Consider the following 15918-nt stretch of genomic DNA (forward strand, 5'->3'; position numbering starts at 1 on the left):
AAAACGACAACTCGACGGACAGACGTCTCGTAGTTCACCTGAGGGCCACGTGGAAGCATCGTTTCCACATTACGTGAACCATGATTGAATTTTCCCACGAAAGAGTCGGATTTTAAAACAGAGTGACAAAATAGGTGTAAAATTCAAACCTGATTCCAGAATTCAGTATTGATTGCATCTGTATGTCTATTTGGGGAATCTCACCTACACTTGACACAATTTGAATAGGTAATCAATTTACAAACAAGTCCAAAGAGGAAATCAATTTTATTTTAAAATACGTTACGATTATTTTCTATTTCCAATTTCGCGGACCACCTGCAATACCACCACGGACCTTTAGAGGGCCGCGGACCACCGCTTGACAATAATTGATCTTGTCTACTACGCGCGCGATCGCAGTTACTAAACATGAAAAGTATGCCATTCGGATAGAGGTATTTTACGGGTTTTGGTTCTTTTAGCCTCAAATTTAACAACAGTCAAAATTCTTCATACTAAATCCATGAAGGAAAGGCGCCTATCGGCCTCCGTAAGAGCCGTCTAAAAGCACGTACGGCAATGGCATTGGAACTAAAAATGTGTAGCAGTATTTAACCCTCATCCAATATAAACATCAATAACAACACAAAAAAAGAGCCGACATGGTATATTTAGTAGTCAGAATGGCTCGGATTATTGCTTTTTCACCGTAGTATAATTTAATGGTGATAATATTTTAGCAGCGAGCGAAGAGGGCTTTGGGCTTCCGTAGGCGGCGGCACTTCCGGATCGAGCTGGCACGTGTGGTAAACAAGCATGGACCCCTTGGAGGACTGGAACGATGTGGCCGAAAGTCCGAGTTTGAAGAACCTGACGGACGGAAGCTTCGGTGTACTAAACGAGAAACAATGTGACGCTGTGCAAGATTTGGTCAAAGCGCATATTGACTCTTTTGATCAGGCCATCGGACAAGGACTCAACTCCGTCGTGCAGGTCTCACACGCAACCTAACTATCCCCGTTTTAACACGACATGAGTGATACCAAGCACGTGTTATTTTCTGTTTCTAATATTTGTGTATATATTGTATGTATATATATATATTTGGTAATGTAATCTTGAGTTTCAAATGAGAATATCTATCGCTGCAAATGTGCGTGGCATGACGTCAATGCTGTATGAAGCTCCCAATGTGCCTAATGCAGCGACCGTGGTGCGTTCTCAGGCCATCCCGCCGTTGGAGTTCATGGTGAACGGAGAGCGCATCAGTTTGGCCTTCGTAGAGGCCATCGTCCACCCGCCGAATGTGTCCAAAGGCTGTGTCTGCCGCGAGATGAGAGTCTTCCCGGCGGAGTGCCGCGCCAGGAGGTGCTCGTACAGGGGCAAGATAGTGGTGAGTGACTTAAACGTCGCTGGACAGCGGCGTTTATATAAATTATAATCCAAGTTGGGGGGGGGGGGGTCACAGATTTCATCATCAGGCGACTCTTTACTGTGTTTACATGCTTCCAGGCAGATGTGAGCTGGAGTGTGAACGGGGTCCCGAAAGGGATCGTCAAGCAGGGGCTCGGGCAAATTCCCATTATGGTCAAATCCAAACTGTGCAACCTGCACGGGATGACGCCGCAGCAGCTGGTGGAACACCACGAGGAGGCTGAGGTAGGGCTTGGAGTGCAGCTTGGCCTTTCCAATTGGGGTGTCAAACTAGGTTTTGCAATTTCAAGCCTGGGTTGGACTTTGAAAGTGCTGTAAGGTTTTGAATAATTCCACACTGTCTTCGGGATGTTAAGGAAATGGGCGGCTACTTCATTGTGAACGGCATCGAGAAGGTGATTCGCATGCTGATCATGCCTCGGAGGAACTACCCCATTGCCATGTCACGACCCAAGTGGAAGAGCAGAGGCCATGGATACACGCAGTATGGTGAGAATCCAACTCACATTTGACAAAGTTTTCCCCCTTCAAACTTTTACTCCAAAACAGCGACCATGTTCCAATAAGCTCTGCTCGTTCATGAGCCTGCGTGCACACTTAAATGCTTGCTGGCTTTCAAATTTCACACCCTCATCTTTTCAGGTTTGTCCATGCGCTGCATGAAGGAGAATCACACAGCCATCAACATGCACCTTCACTACTTGGAGAACGGAACCATCATGCTCAACTTCATCTACCACAAGGAACTCTTCTTCCTACCGATTGGCTTTATGCTTAAGGTACGCTTGACTTTCAAAATAAGGTGTCAAGGATTTTACAATTTAAAGCCAACAGTTTTGTTAGACTACCGTATTTTCCGGACTACAAGGCACACCTAAAAACCTAAAATTTTCTCAAAAGCCGACAGTGCGCTTTATATATGGATAAATTGATGAATTTGTTGATCCATACTGGTTGTACACAGTGCTCTGCCAAAATGTTTCAGTACGTTTTAGTACGACTAATAAATTACAAGGTTGCATCGCTTCCCAGCATTACGGCAACCGTGGTCAGGGGGCGTCACTGAATAGCTGTTGTTAATGTTTCGAGTAAATTTACTCCGGTGCGCCCTATATATGAAATAATTTATAAAATAAAAAAATTCAATGAGGGTGCGCCTTATAATCCAGTGTGCCTTATGGTGCGAAAAATACGGTATCTACTTTGGGTTTCAAGCCAGGGTTGGGGTTTTCGCAGGGGCTCAAGTCAGGGTTTTGAATCTTTTGCCACGCAGGCGCTGGTGGACCTGAGCGACCTGGAGATTTTCTCAGAGCTGATCAAAAGCGTGGAAGAGAACTCGCTGTACCGCAGCGCCGCCTGCGAGATGCTGCGCTTGGTGTCGGCGCAGGACTGCACGTCACGCTCCAAGGTCCTGGACTACCTGGGCGGACGCTTCCGCGTGAAACTCAACCTGCCCGAGTGGTACACCGACCGGCAGTGCGCCGACTTCCTGCTGGAGTACGCCTGATGGCCCGCATGCATATCACCACGGCAACAACAAAGCAGCCACTCTTAATACCTTTGTGCTCCCACAGCGAGTGCATCTGCATCCACTTGCGGACAGGCCCGGAAAAGTTCCGGCTGCTGTGCCTGATGTGTCGCAAGCTTTTCAGCTTCGCTAAGCAGGAGAGCCTGGAGGAGAACCCAGACGGCATCGCCTGTCAGGAGGTCCTCACGCCGGGACAGCTCTACCTCATGTTCCTCAAGGTCAGCAATAAATCAATAATTACAATCAATTACATAGGAGATGAAATTATTTTTCCAATTCAGTGTTTCTTATATTTTATACATAGCAACAAATGTCTTCCCATGTTTTAATTTTATTCTTATTTTAAGTCTAATGAATTTGAATGAAATAAAGTGAACTGGCCCTGAGCCCAAACAAGCAGCATACCTCAAGTGAGCAGTGCTTGACGTCCTGTGGGGTGGGCAGGAGAAGCTGGGGACGTGGCTGCTGTCGGTCAAGACGGCGGTGGAGAAGCGAGCGAGTAAGCTGAAGGCTGGCTGGACGGCGGAAAACGTCATGAAGTTGTTGAATCTTGGAACCGACCTCAGCAAAGCCTTTGAGTACATGCTGGCCACCGGCAACCTCAGCTCCAAGACAGGTCAGCGCCGCCTAGACTTCTGAAACAGGAATGAAGGTTTTCAACCAGGTTTAAGGTATCAACCATGCGTATTGTCTAACCCCCTTTGCTATTAGGTCTGGGCATGTTGCAGAACACGGGCCTGTGCGTGGTAGCCGACAAGCTCAACTTCATCCGCTACCTGTCACACTTCCGCTGCGTGCACCGCGGCGCCGCCTTCACCAAGATGCGCACCACGTCCGTGCGCAAGTTGCTGCCCGAGTCTTGGGGCTTCCTGTGCCCCGTGCACACGCCCGACGGCGAGCCCTGCGGCCTCATGAATCACATGACGGCCAGCTGCCAGGTGGTGACGGGATCCTTGTCCACCGTGGGGCTGCCGGCCATTCTCTGCTCACTGGGCGTGACCCCCGTCGACGCCACCCCCACCAGCCCCTTCGCCGACTGCTACCCGGTCCTGCTGGACGGCGCCGTGGTAGGTTGGGTGGAGGAATGCCTGGCCCCCGGTGTGGTGGACTCACTGCGCAGGTTCAAGGTACCCAAAGCTTTATTTCCCTGGCCAAATTGACTGGAAACTTCAGGGGCAGAGCTAGAATTTTTTTTCAGCTGTAGTAAGCGTGACGTTCCTTCAGGTTCTGCAGGAGAAAAGGGTTCCTCCGTATACTGAAATCATTCTGGTGCCCAAGACGGGCAAAGCCAGCTTGTACCCGGGCCTGTTTCTGTTCACCACGGCGTGCCGCATGATGCGCCCTGTGCGCAACCTGGCGGTCGGCAAGCAGGAGCTCATCGGAACCTTCGAGCAGGTAAGATAGCAAGCGCAAGAAAAAGCCACTTGCTGACACTCTTGTCTCGCCGGGCAGCTTTATGTTAACGTGGCCGTGAAAGAGGCAGAGGTGGTGGCGGGTGTCAGCAGCCACCAGGAGCTCTTCCCGCACAGTATGCTCAGCGTGGTGGCAAGTTTCATACCCTACTCGGACCACAACCAGAGTCCCAGGAACATGTACCAGTGCCAGATGGGTGAGTGTCGGAATCCGGCGGGCTTCGCGCGCCGGCGTTTCCCACTTGTGATGGTGCGAGCGCGCGGCGGTCTCCAGGTAAGCAGACGATGGGCTTCCCCCTTCATGCCTTCCTGGAGCGTTCGGACAACAAGCTGTACCGGCTGCAGACGCCGCAGAGCCCGCTGGTACGTCCGTCCATGTACGACCGCTACCAGCTGGACAACTACCCGAGTGGCACCAACGCCGTGGTGGCTGTCATCTCCTACAGCGGCTACGACATGGAGGACGCCATGGTCAGTAGCACCTACCACACACGCTCACAGATGCTCACACACTCAAAAAAACTCATTAGGGTGGGGGGTTAGCAAAATTCCAGAGGAATTTATCCTGATAAAAACAGAGAAATCCATGGAAATGTATATAGATGCCATAATAGTAGCAAAGCACAGTTTTTGTCTAAATGAAGCTCCTCAAATCACATCCCCGGTAGTAAGATAGCTATTCGGCAATAATCCCCTTCCAACTAAAAAAAACCTTCATTTTGTTAATGATGTCCCCTGCTGGCCAGATTGTGAACAAGTCATCATGGGAGCGCGGCTTTGCCCACGGCTGCATCTACAAGACGGAACTGGTGGACCTCGCCCAAAAGGCACGGGGTCACGACGGCGTGGTGTTTGGGGCCAGGCCTGGAGACCCCAAGGTCAATAATCAGCTGGATGCTGATGGACTTCCACCAGTGGGCGCCATGCTGCGCTACGGCGACCCCTTCTACAGCTACATCGACCTGAACACCGGCCAGTCCTTTGTCTCTTTCTACAAGTGTGTTCTCTTGCTTCCGTCTCTTTCTAATGAACTCATTTGAAATCCTGTTGATGCCACGTGTGGTCCTAATGCGCAGGAGCCAGGAGGCGTGCGTGGTGGACAACATCAAGATCTGCAGCAACGACGCCGGCACGAGCCTGCTCAGGCGCGTGTGCATCACCATGCGGATGCCACGCAATCCCACCATCGGCGACAAGTTCGCCAGCCGTCACGGCCAGAAGGGCATTCTGAGCCGGCTGTGGCCCGCCGAGGACATGCCCTTCAGCGAGAGCGGCCTCAGCCCTGACATCTTGTTCAACCCGCACGGGTTCCCCTCGCGTATGACCATCGGCATGCTGATCGAGAGCATGGCGGGCAAGTCGGCCGCCCTGCACGGCTTGAGCCACGACGCCACGCCCTTCACCTTCTCCGAAGACAACTCTGCCCTCGACTACTTCGGGGAGATGCTGCGGGCGGGCGGCTACAACTATTACGGCACCGAGCGCCTCTACAGCGGCACCAGCGGCCTGGAGCTGGAGGCCGACATTTTCATCGGCGTGGTTTACTACCAGAGGCTCAGACACATGGTGTCCGACAAGTTCCAGGTCAGGGAGGCAAAACACAATTCCGACAACCTATCAAACGGAACGTCATTAACTTGTTTCTACTGCTTTCCGATACTGAATTTTAAAAAATGTTTCTCACCCGTGACGTATGATGTGGCAGGTACGTACGACAGGGGCACGTGACAAGGTGACCAACCAGCCGTTGGGCGGCAGGAACGTGCAAGGCGGCATCCGCTTCGGCGAGATGGAGCGCGACGCCCTGCTATCGCACGGCTCGTCCTTCCTGCTGCAGGACCGCCTCTTCAACTGCTCCGACCGTTCGGTGGCGGAGGTGTGCGTGGACTGCGGGAGTTTGCTGTCGCCACTGCTGGAGAAGCCGCCGCCCTCCTGGTCCTCCACGCGCCACCGTCGCACCGTCTGCACGCTCTGCGGCAAGAGCGACTCGGTGGACTCTGTCTCCGTGCCGTACGTTTTCCGTTATTTTGTGGCCGAGCTGGCCGCTATGAACATCAAAGTCAAGCTGGACATTAAGTAAGCAAGGTCAGGGCCCTGTAGGACTCTGCTTTGAGTAGAATAACATTTTGGGTAAATTTGAGAGCTACTTTGGGACTGAAGAAGGCAAAGATATTTATCTTGAATTATGTGTTATCTATCCCAGCGGTCCCCAACCTTTTTTGCCCCACGGACCGGTTACATGTCAGACAATATTTACATGGACCGGCTTTTATATAAATACATAAATACGATGAAATAAAATGATATGACTGGCATTAAAACCAAAGCGCATGAAAATAAAAAGTATCTGCTCCGGAGCTTTGTTTTGGTCGCGGTAACCGCAGAAAATCCTGCTTTACAAAAATAGGATGTGGGACAGCGAAGCAGGGTTTTCAGTGCTTTTGTGGTGATCTCAGGATATTCTGTCTTGATTTTAATCCAGCTCTATTTTTTTGGAAGTTGTAGCCTTTTCTGTCTCCACATTGGGCCTTTTCCTCTTTCCAAAGATTTCCAAACATCTCTTTTTCTTACTCATTTTTGCTAGCTTTGCGGGCTTGACTGGAGTAACGTCACGTGAGCAGGACGAGCGTTTTGAATTAACGTGTCAAAAAGCACAGATGCACCGATGGAGAATCCTTAATTAAATTAAATAAATTTAAATAAATAAATAAAATTCTGTAAAAGGCCTTTTAAAATGGCTATTAATGGGCTAGCAGTGTAATTGATCATCCATGTTATTGGTGTCAAACACGGTCCAGGGCCCAATACAGCCCGCCACATCATTTTAAGTGGCCCGCGAAGACGAATTTTGTATCGAATTTTCACTAAAATTACAAATTGTCCTCACTTTTTAAAGAGTGCTATTGCTAGCAATTCTTATTACCATTCATCTTTTTAAACTATTTGAACAGTTTTTACTCATCTCTGATTTCAAAACTAGCTATTCATCAGTTTATTGTGTAGCCTATACTGTATGTATGTATGTAGAAGATGTTAACAGTCATAATGGCCCTCCAAGGGAAACTATGATGACAATGTGACTGACCCGTGACAAAAAAATTGAAGACACTGATGACTTCTCTCAATTTTCAATAATGACCTAACAGACACAGTTGGCACTATGGGGAATTCCTGTTTACAGTAGTTTTTCCCCAAATGTCTACTGGCTTTTTAATTAAAAAGCAAACTGGTTGAAGTACTTTAAGTCTTCAGATAGTAGCCTCACCTCCAAAACTCCCGCATCGCCCACATAGCCAACCTCCCACTGTTGAAAAGAAAAAAAATGGTCTGATGGTTACTAATATCATTTTTTATATATAGATTTTTTTTTTTACTCAATCTTACAAAATCCTTGAATATCTGGAAGTGTATTTGACATTTACACACAGGAAACACAAGTATCTTTTACAAAACACAGACATTTCTTAAAAAAGAAAAACCAAACATTTCATGAATAGTTCTCTGAGCTAAAACTACACAAGCTGCCCTGCTAAAAGTTAAAAGCGCTTGGAACTTAAATTACAAAGTTGACGGGAAGACGTTAAAAAGTGAAATTGTTCCAAAAATGTTTACCTTAGTCATAGAAAAAACAAAATCACATCTCTGATGCCTTTGAGGGAAGTAAAAAAAAAACAAAAAACAATTTGGCAGACTGACACGTTGGCTTACGTTAGCATGTTTGTTTCATCACCTTGCTATCAGTGAACATTTTCTTTTTTGAATAAATGTTTAATTTAAGTATTTTAAAACTGCAGCAGAAACTAGCTTGGCAGATGGCAAATCATAACATGGTAATGAACAAAACATTGCTTTATGTGGAAGTTAGGTTTTAAAAAGGTGTCGAAAAGCACCAAGTTCAGGTTAAAAAAAAATTCATTCACGATTTTAACAGACAAATGTTGGGACATAAAATATACAAGTGTGTGTGTGTGTGTGTGTGTGTTGACCACAGCGTGAATGCAGTCACGTGACCTGATGCATACGGAGCCCCACACACGACATGGGGGGGGGGGGGGGGGAGATGGAACCATGGCTACAATATCGATAAAACTTGTGCACAAATGCTAACTTGCTGTCAAATTTAACTCAAGGAAGCCCCATCAGCTCAGCGAGTGGAGCACATCTTTTCTCCCTAGAGAATTGCCGTAATGCAGTTTCTCCATTTACTAAGCCTGATGTGGTCATAGGAATGACCCAGATATGGTGCACGTGATATGAATGAAATTATTTGTCCCCCAAGTCATGTCTGGGGCTGCTCTTGTGTATGACGTCACACCCAAAAAAACCAGCATGAAGACACATTCCGGAGATAAATGTGAGTTTGTTGAAATGAAATACTTGGCCGCGCTGTCTTCTGCTTGCTTTATGGGAGTGAGAATGAAAAATACTGCCCTTACCTCCGTTTGGGAAGAATAGAAAAAGTAAAAAAAAAAAAGAAAAAAAGAGAGTCCCAAGTGGTTACCCCCGTGATGGGCTACTCCATGATGGCTCTGTAGATGACTGGTTCGATGTAGTCCCCGCGGTAACGCGAGTTGATGACCCGTTGCCTCTTAGACTCCCGGATGATCTCCTTCCCCTCAAAGATGCCGTCAAAGCGCATGTCCGATGCTTTGGACTGCGCACAAACATGGTGGCAATATTAGTGCTCATAATTCTAAAAGGCAAACAACCTCCTGGTCAAGATTCACAATTCGGTAACTATACGTATGTCACGGACCTGAAAGAGCAGGAGCAGGAGTTTGCTGCTCGAAATAAAAAATAAAAAATACATTTTCTACTGTCTTCTGCCTCCACAACAAAGACTAATTGCCACTCCTTGAAAATCAACTAGCTGCTGTGTTTTGGCGCTCAGGCCACAGTGGTAAAGGTAATCCGTTGTCATGGGCAGCCACTCACCAGCCTGGACTTAACCCTCTTGGGCAGTTCTTCGTCTAGCGAGTAGACGTCATCTCGCTTGGCCGTCAGCTGAGAGCCGTCCTCAAACTCCACCTGCGCCGCCACAAGAAAATAAGGCCGCAAATCACGCTTGGGAGCCCTTTTGACGGTGGAACAGTTCCCAAAACGCACGGTGCGCTTTTTTTTTTATTACCAGATACATCTGGACCACACGGGAGGCCACAAACTTGGCACCGTAGACCAAGCCGTCCGTCCAGCGCACCTGCACCACTTCACCCTGGGGGGGTGGACCCAACTGGGCGCAGTCTCGGCTCTGCCAGATCACACGTTGAGGTTTTTCGCGCGCAATCAAATGTGCGCGGCACGCAAAAAAAAATAAAAAATACCACAATGTCCTCAGGGAAGAGGTTGTCGCTGAAGGAGCCGTCGTCAAAGTTGACCTGGTAGAAGGTTTCCTTGGACAGCTGCACCACGTCACACTGGTAGTAACGGCCGTTCTTGTGCTTGCAGATCACCTTCTGGCCCACCGTCAGCTCCTGCATGGCTGCCTTGTTGCGCTGGCACACGGCGAAACAAAATGTGTGTTTTTAATCTAATCAAAAGTCTTTTCTGAGGGGGAAAAAAAGAAAATCTATCATACATTTCTAAAATGTAGCCTTGTAAGATTTGGACAGTTTTTGTTTCTAGCAAATACACCAACTTTATTCTTTGAATAACCACTTTGATCTCATCCTTATTTTCCCTTCTCTGAGCTCTTTGGTAACAAAATGAAGCGCTTGCCTGTATGTGCGCGGGTCCTTTGTGGCGACAGCAAGTGACGTGCACCACAAAGGGCCAGTCATCGGGCTGCATGAGCACGCCGGCGGCCTGCGCGCACGTCGGGTGGTAGGCGGTGGGGCAGCGCCCGTGCGAACACTGCACGCAGCAGCCTGATGCCTTCTTCATGCGCTTCTTGCAGTAGTAACACTTCTGCAAACACAATACTTACAGCCACTTCCTACACACACTTAGGAAGTGGTACTCCTATCTGAAGCTAGTTTTAATTCTTATTTTGAGTGAAGTTAAAAAAAAAAAAATGTATACACAATCAACTTGTAAGTCGAAGTCGCTCACCAGTTTGAATCTTTGCAGGGGGATGCCGCTCAGATCGACGGGTTTTCTCTCCGTGATGTTAACGAAGCGAGCCTCCAGCACGGCAACCGCGCACAGGACATGCACCCACCTGCCGCAGTGAACCCACGTCAGCCCGCGCTAATTTTTTTAACAACAACAACAACGTGCAAAACAAAACTACTTGTTGTTGTTGGCCTTCTGCAGCGCACCGCCCCGCAGACAGCACAGGCAGCAGTTCTGAAATGTACATTCACACACACAAAAAAACGATGACTTTTATCTTTTTAAAAGGAGCGTTAGTATCCTGACCTCTGTCATGGCGTTGGCTTTGCAGCGGGCACACTTCCACTCCTTGCTGACACAGGCGGGATCGACACCATAACAGCCTGCGAGAGGCAAAAACGGTGGTCAGCGCACAGCCGTCGGGACGGTCCGGACAGCAGCGGGGGGCGGCGGGACTGACTGGCGTGGACACGGACGCTGCAGTGCGAGCAGCTGACTAGGAGGCTGGTCCCGTCTTCCTCCAGACGGGGAGTCACCGGTGGCTCCTCGCACTCAGAGTCTTCCTCGGTGGTGGTGGCAAAGCATGTCTCCGGGATCAGCGGCTTGGTACGCATGTGCCCGCCTGCCACCATGACGGGTGCATTGGCACTGCTCACACCCTCCGCCTGGAAACGAGAAAAGTCTGACCTTTAATAATCTGACTGCAGATGACCAGGACGCAGTCGAGGGTGTAGCGTACCTGCTGGTAGGCGATGAAGAGTGAGCATACGGAGCAATAGGGCGGCTTGGAGCCGGCCTTCCGGTTGTACTCGCGCTCCTTCTTCATGTTGGGGGGTCGACTCTGCCACAGGTGGGCCAGAGGTTTGGCCCAGCCTTCGCCCTCCAGGCCTCCTTCCTCCACGGGCGATGCCTCCTCCGGACCTTCTTACACGCAGGACGACAAGTGAGGACTCAATCGCACGAACGAAAAGTTTGCACTCTCTCCACAGGCGCACCTTCATCGTTGAGGCCGTCCTTGATGAGCGGGTGGTGTCCGGGAAGCCGGCCCAGATCATTATGCTCGGTGGTTCTCCGTGCCTCTTCTGCCCCCTGCTGGTCACAGGCCATATTGTCACAATACAACACCCTTTCACGTACCTCTGATACTACGTTGAAAGCTAGGCAATTCACGGATGGAATGCAAGCCCGAAAGACGAGTTACACAGTCATGACTCACTTTGCTGGTATCTTTGTTGCCCTCGCCACTGCCATCATCTTCATGTTTAGACAAGGCCTCTTCCTCGGCGTAGTCTCCTTTGGCGTAACTGTGCACGTGCAGGACATCAGCAGGGCTCAGCGTTCTCTGGAACGCTTTGTGTGCCGCCACGCCCCCCGCCTCCGCTGAGCACGGCGCCGCCACTTGGTCTTCTGCAGGGTCAGGCACATGGTTTGTGATAGGCTCCGCCTCCTCCTCTTTCTTCGATGGACTTTCTAATCGGTCAGGCTTTTCTTCTTCCTCTTCCATTTCAAGTTCTTCTTTATTCTGAGGCTTCGACTCCAATTCAACTGTCTGGTCTGGAGAGAAAAGAAAAATTCCTCCAACAAGCATCCAAGCATCTATCTTTGGCTTTTTAAAAGGACATATTTCATTAAAGCACATGTGGGTTGAAATGTAATTTTTTTTTGTTAGGCAACAAAACGTTAAAAACTTCCATTTCTACAAGGTTTTAGATGTGCGTGTGCGTTGTATTTTAGCACCATTTATTCCAAAATAAGTATCCCCTGAAAGCTTTGTTGTACATTACCGTCCGTGTCTGGCTTGACTTGGGCAGGGGACTCCATCTTGGCCTTCTTGGGCTCCGCCTCCTCTTGGGGCGTCTCGCCTTTGACATCCTCTGTGGTGTCGAGCGGTCGCTTGGCGGCTGTCTGAGCTCTAGGGCTAAGGCGCGGAGGGGTCTGTCATGACGTTGCTGGATGCCACTCAGCCACGTACGAGCTTACCTGGCGGCCGAGTGGTCGCCCTCACCCGCGTCGTCGTCATCGTCAGGAGGCGGGCTTTCCTTCTGGAAGACAGCGGCTTCTGGGGTGGGCTTGATGTGATCAATGGGAGCGTTGTCCTTGCCTGCCTTCCAAAGCTTGTAGCGCTCCGGCTGGAACTTGCGCACAAACACGTCCATGGAGATCTTCACCATGTCCTGGCGGCACGAGCACTGACAAGTGGAAGTGGGATGAGAAGACCAGTCGTTTAGGAATCAATAAAAATTTTTGGGGAATGTAAAAAACAAAAAAAAAGATTGAAATTTGATTTTTTTTTTTCTTTAGATTTTCTTTGAAATAAAATGGGATTTGGGGGGATTCTATTTTCGTAAAAAAATATTTTATGATCTAAATTCCACAGACATCTTAAATTCAATTTCATAAAAAAATATTTTATGATCTAAATTCCATGGACATCTTAAATTGTATTTCATGAAGAATATTTTATGTATAAAAACGTTGGGTTAATCAGTTCAATTTTTTATATTCACTTTTATTTATGAGAACGCTGGCATACCAATGTGGCTTGTTTGCCGTAGTCGATCCAGCGCTCCATGGCAAAGTTGGTGGACTCGGCACAGTTAAAGCCGTGGTTGAATCCGGCGTGGTAGCTGAATGGGAAGGTGACAATGAACTGGCCGGCTTCCTGCGTCACCTGCACCATTCGCGTTACCAAACACAAGTTGAGCAACGGAACACACCGGAGCCAATGCTTTGGTTTCATGCTGCATCTCAACAAGAAAGCAAAAGCAAGCGTCACCTTCTCAAAGGGAATTCCATACTTCTTGAGGATGGACGGCGAGATCAAGGTCATCTTGTGGCGCAAGAAGGCCTCACAGCTTTGAGCGTTGCCGGGAAAGAAACCTAGGCGCAAACATGTCACCATAACATCTTCCTCTTTCACAACGAGATGAAGAGAAAGTACATACCCTTGGCAAGACGCTCCAATCTCCTCCCATGTTCCGGTGGGACCGCGTACCTAGGCAGAACATAAACATAACATAAGCAAGAAAAAAAAAAAAGGGGCGAGATAGTGAGGCTTTTGCTGACTTACCAGGACTTGGGCTCTCCAAAGTGTAAGTAGTTGATGCTGTAGAGGTCCATGTCCTCTGTGTGCCAGGCAAATGCAGCCTTCCACATACCAAAGTAAAGATAAGGTGTGTTGACTCCTTTAATCTTCACGCCGCTCTCATTCTCCACCGTGTCCAAGATGGTCTGCAGTTGGCCGATGTTCCACTCGCTCACGTCCTGCAAAGCGACAAATGGCTCAGCGAGGCTATGATACCCGCAATCCGGACCCGAGCCACTCACCGGGTCGTAGAGACTCTCGCTGACGTCGGCGCCGTAGAGCGGCGGATTGAAGGTCAGGTTCTTCCAGAACTTGCGCTCTAGCTCGTCAGAGTCCACACAGCGTGGATGGCAGAATCTGGAAAAGATGGAGTGAAAAGTACCAATGAAAAACCTTCCACCTTCATTACTACTGCTCATATTAATTACTACATACATGGGTCTAGACTCTTTACCATTTCCATTTTCCATCTATTTTCTATATTTACATTCAGTATCTAATTGTAATATATGTCTGTATAACAAGTACGTAACAAGGCTTATTCTGCTTTAGCTTCATGCACGTGAAGCTTACTTGTCCATGTTAGAGGTCTTGCGGAACTCTTGCACGGTCATGGGCTTCTTCTGGATGTTGTACTGCGTGAAGAGGCCCGACTGGCCCGTCACCACTTGTTGGATGGGCGCGGGAATGACCAGATCATCCATGTCGTCGTACGTCTTCCGCGGCCTCCACCCTTTGGGTGGGATCACCTGTGCCAGGAAATATGTAAGCCAGACGTTCACCCGACAAGGCTACAAAGCCGCCTCACTGACCTTGGCCATCCCCGCTCGGTGCGCTCCCTGAGATTCCATGTAGGCAATGTAGCGGCGGAAGTCTCGAAAGTCTTCCATAGACGGTGTGAAGGTCATGATCCTGCAGGGGGCTGCATTCTGGGCGGCTGAGTCGCCGCTCATCATGAGATGTCTTCTTTCTACTGAAAGCTGTAAAATATTTTTGGAAATCAAGGCGATAGTTTGGTTGTTTTTTTTTGTAGCTCTTTCTTGTAAGCAAAAGTAAAATAGGACCACAAAATTGACATCAATAGATTCTTTCAAGGAAAACATACCATCAATATTGTAGGGAAATAAAATAAAAAACAAAGACGTGCAGCTGAAAGAGTTGATGATAATGCTGTAAAAAGAGCAATGGCATTTGGTAATTGAAAGACTGATCAAACTACATCAGTGTGCTTATCAACTTGAAAACATGGTGCATATTACAGGGAGAAGCTAAGGAATAAAAAATATTTGAAAAAAACGCCGATAAAATGAATTAGTTAAAACCAACGTAAACTTGGCGTTGCTGAAACGCCGATATACTACCAAACCGCCCAATCAAAAACAAACCCGCCTCCTTGAGCCGGCCAATTAAACTCATGCCAGCCTCTGATTGGTCGAAGGGAGTGTCTATCGCATACTGTGGCCCAGTGACAGCGAACTTCTCGGAAAAATATTTTGCTAGCTAGATATGCTAACGGTTAAGGACGCTTTGCGTTGAGAAAAAAAAAAATTAACTCTGAAGTCAAAAGAGACTTAAAGTACGACAAGGAATAAAAGTGTGCGATCAACACTCGTACGCGTGTGGAAAGTTCAACGCTTAAAGTAAAAGAGTTGCGGTGTGAGCGCACTGAAAAGTGACAGCTGCCCTCCATTAGCAAATTAGCGCAACTAGCAAACAGCTTGTTGCTTGCTGTCTATCTACGCTGCAAAACTTTTGCTCACACTTTTCCGTGCACAAACCCCACGCAAAAGCGTCCAAATTTACTTACGTGAGAAGCAACCCGGACGTGTCGCTCGTCCTCAGAAGCCGCGAGTTAGCGGAGTAAAAAGAGAGACGTGAAGTCCTGGTAGAAAAGACAGTCCTCCATTACTGCGGTGACGCATGCCCAGTGTGGGTTTGTTTACATGGAGCTAGTGGGAGTGGTTTCGGGTCTGGCAACCAATCAAAAGGCTGCATGTTATTTCAATACACGGATACGTATGTGTTTCTATCAGTATGATCAAGTAATAGTAAACTAATCAGTTAGTATGATCAAGAAAACTCAATTAAATATGTGTATATTTACGTGGACATATATGCAGTATTTATACTTTCATACAGAACTGTTCTGCTATTAACTATTGCAGTGTCCTTATGAATGCAATGTCCATTGTATTTATGCACTGGCAACACGCAGTATTGCCAATAATAGAAATAAAGACAGTAAATACACGTGAATTATAAATTAGAGTTTGAACATCAAGGTTTTAAGGCATTTGCATCTTTTTTTTAATTAAAAAATAGAGAGGAGATCACATATGCAAGACAACATAAAATATATAGATTTATTCAACTGAATGCATCTTGCATCATCCACGGACTAAAGCGCTATTATTGACTCCCCCCCC

At 48.0% G+C, this 15918-nt stretch overlaps 2 protein-coding genes across 6 annotated transcripts; one reads left to right on the top strand and one right to left on the bottom strand.

Annotated features, from left to right (window-relative positions):
- Positions 1 to 546: 546 nt before the first annotated feature.
- Positions 547 to 7501, top strand: polr1b (RNA polymerase I subunit B). Its single transcript, XM_085927838.1, has 15 exons — positions 547 to 975; positions 1208 to 1375; positions 1495 to 1641; positions 1773 to 1905; positions 2059 to 2195; positions 2690 to 2913; positions 2991 to 3162; positions 3389 to 3560; positions 3656 to 4071; positions 4169 to 4339; positions 4397 to 4553; positions 4631 to 4827; positions 5103 to 5353; positions 5433 to 5940; positions 6062 to 7501. Exons 1-15 carry the CDS (start codon positions 799 to 801, stop codon positions 6434 to 6436), a joined length of 3405 nt encoding a protein of 1134 aa, XP_085783964.1. The 5' UTR covers positions 547 to 798; the 3' UTR covers positions 6437 to 7501.
- Positions 7502 to 7690: 189 nt separating this feature from the next.
- On the bottom strand, positions 7691 to 15442 carry kdm4aa (lysine (K)-specific demethylase 4A, genome duplicate a). 5 transcript variants are annotated; one of them, XM_085927843.1, is made up of 22 exons: positions 15300 to 15442; positions 14305 to 14472; positions 14066 to 14241; positions 13735 to 13849; positions 13478 to 13671; positions 13353 to 13402; positions 13184 to 13287; positions 12941 to 13078; positions 12388 to 12596; positions 12192 to 12325; positions 11624 to 11961; positions 11403 to 11499; positions 11147 to 11331; positions 10868 to 11072; positions 10714 to 10790; positions 10586 to 10641; positions 10405 to 10513; positions 10072 to 10260; positions 9678 to 9848; positions 9485 to 9604; positions 9292 to 9384; positions 7691 to 9010 (listed from the first exon to the last, which is right to left on the bottom strand). In XM_085927843.1, exons 2-22 carry the CDS (start codon positions 14446 to 14448, stop codon positions 8870 to 8872), a joined length of 3045 nt encoding a protein of 1014 aa, XP_085783969.1. In that variant the 5' UTR covers positions 14449 to 14472; positions 15300 to 15442; the 3' UTR covers positions 7691 to 8869. The 5 variants fall into 5 exon arrangements, with proteins under 5 accessions (XP_085783969.1, XP_085783965.1, XP_085783967.1 ...); XM_085927839.1 differs by lacking the exon at positions 15300 to 15442 and adding an exon at positions 14598 to 15104; XM_085927841.1 differs by lacking the exon at positions 15300 to 15442 and adding an exon at positions 14598 to 15103 and having other exon boundaries at positions 11403 to 11496.
- Between the last annotated feature and the right edge of the window lie 476 nt (positions 15443 to 15918).

This window comes from Syngnathus leptorhynchus, chromosome 13 (genome assembly GCF_054491065.1).
Source record: "Syngnathus leptorhynchus isolate UIUO chromosome 13, UIUO_Slep, whole genome shotgun sequence".
In the NCBI taxonomy this organism is placed as follows: domain Eukaryota; kingdom Metazoa; phylum Chordata; class Actinopteri; order Syngnathiformes; family Syngnathidae; genus Syngnathus; species Syngnathus leptorhynchus.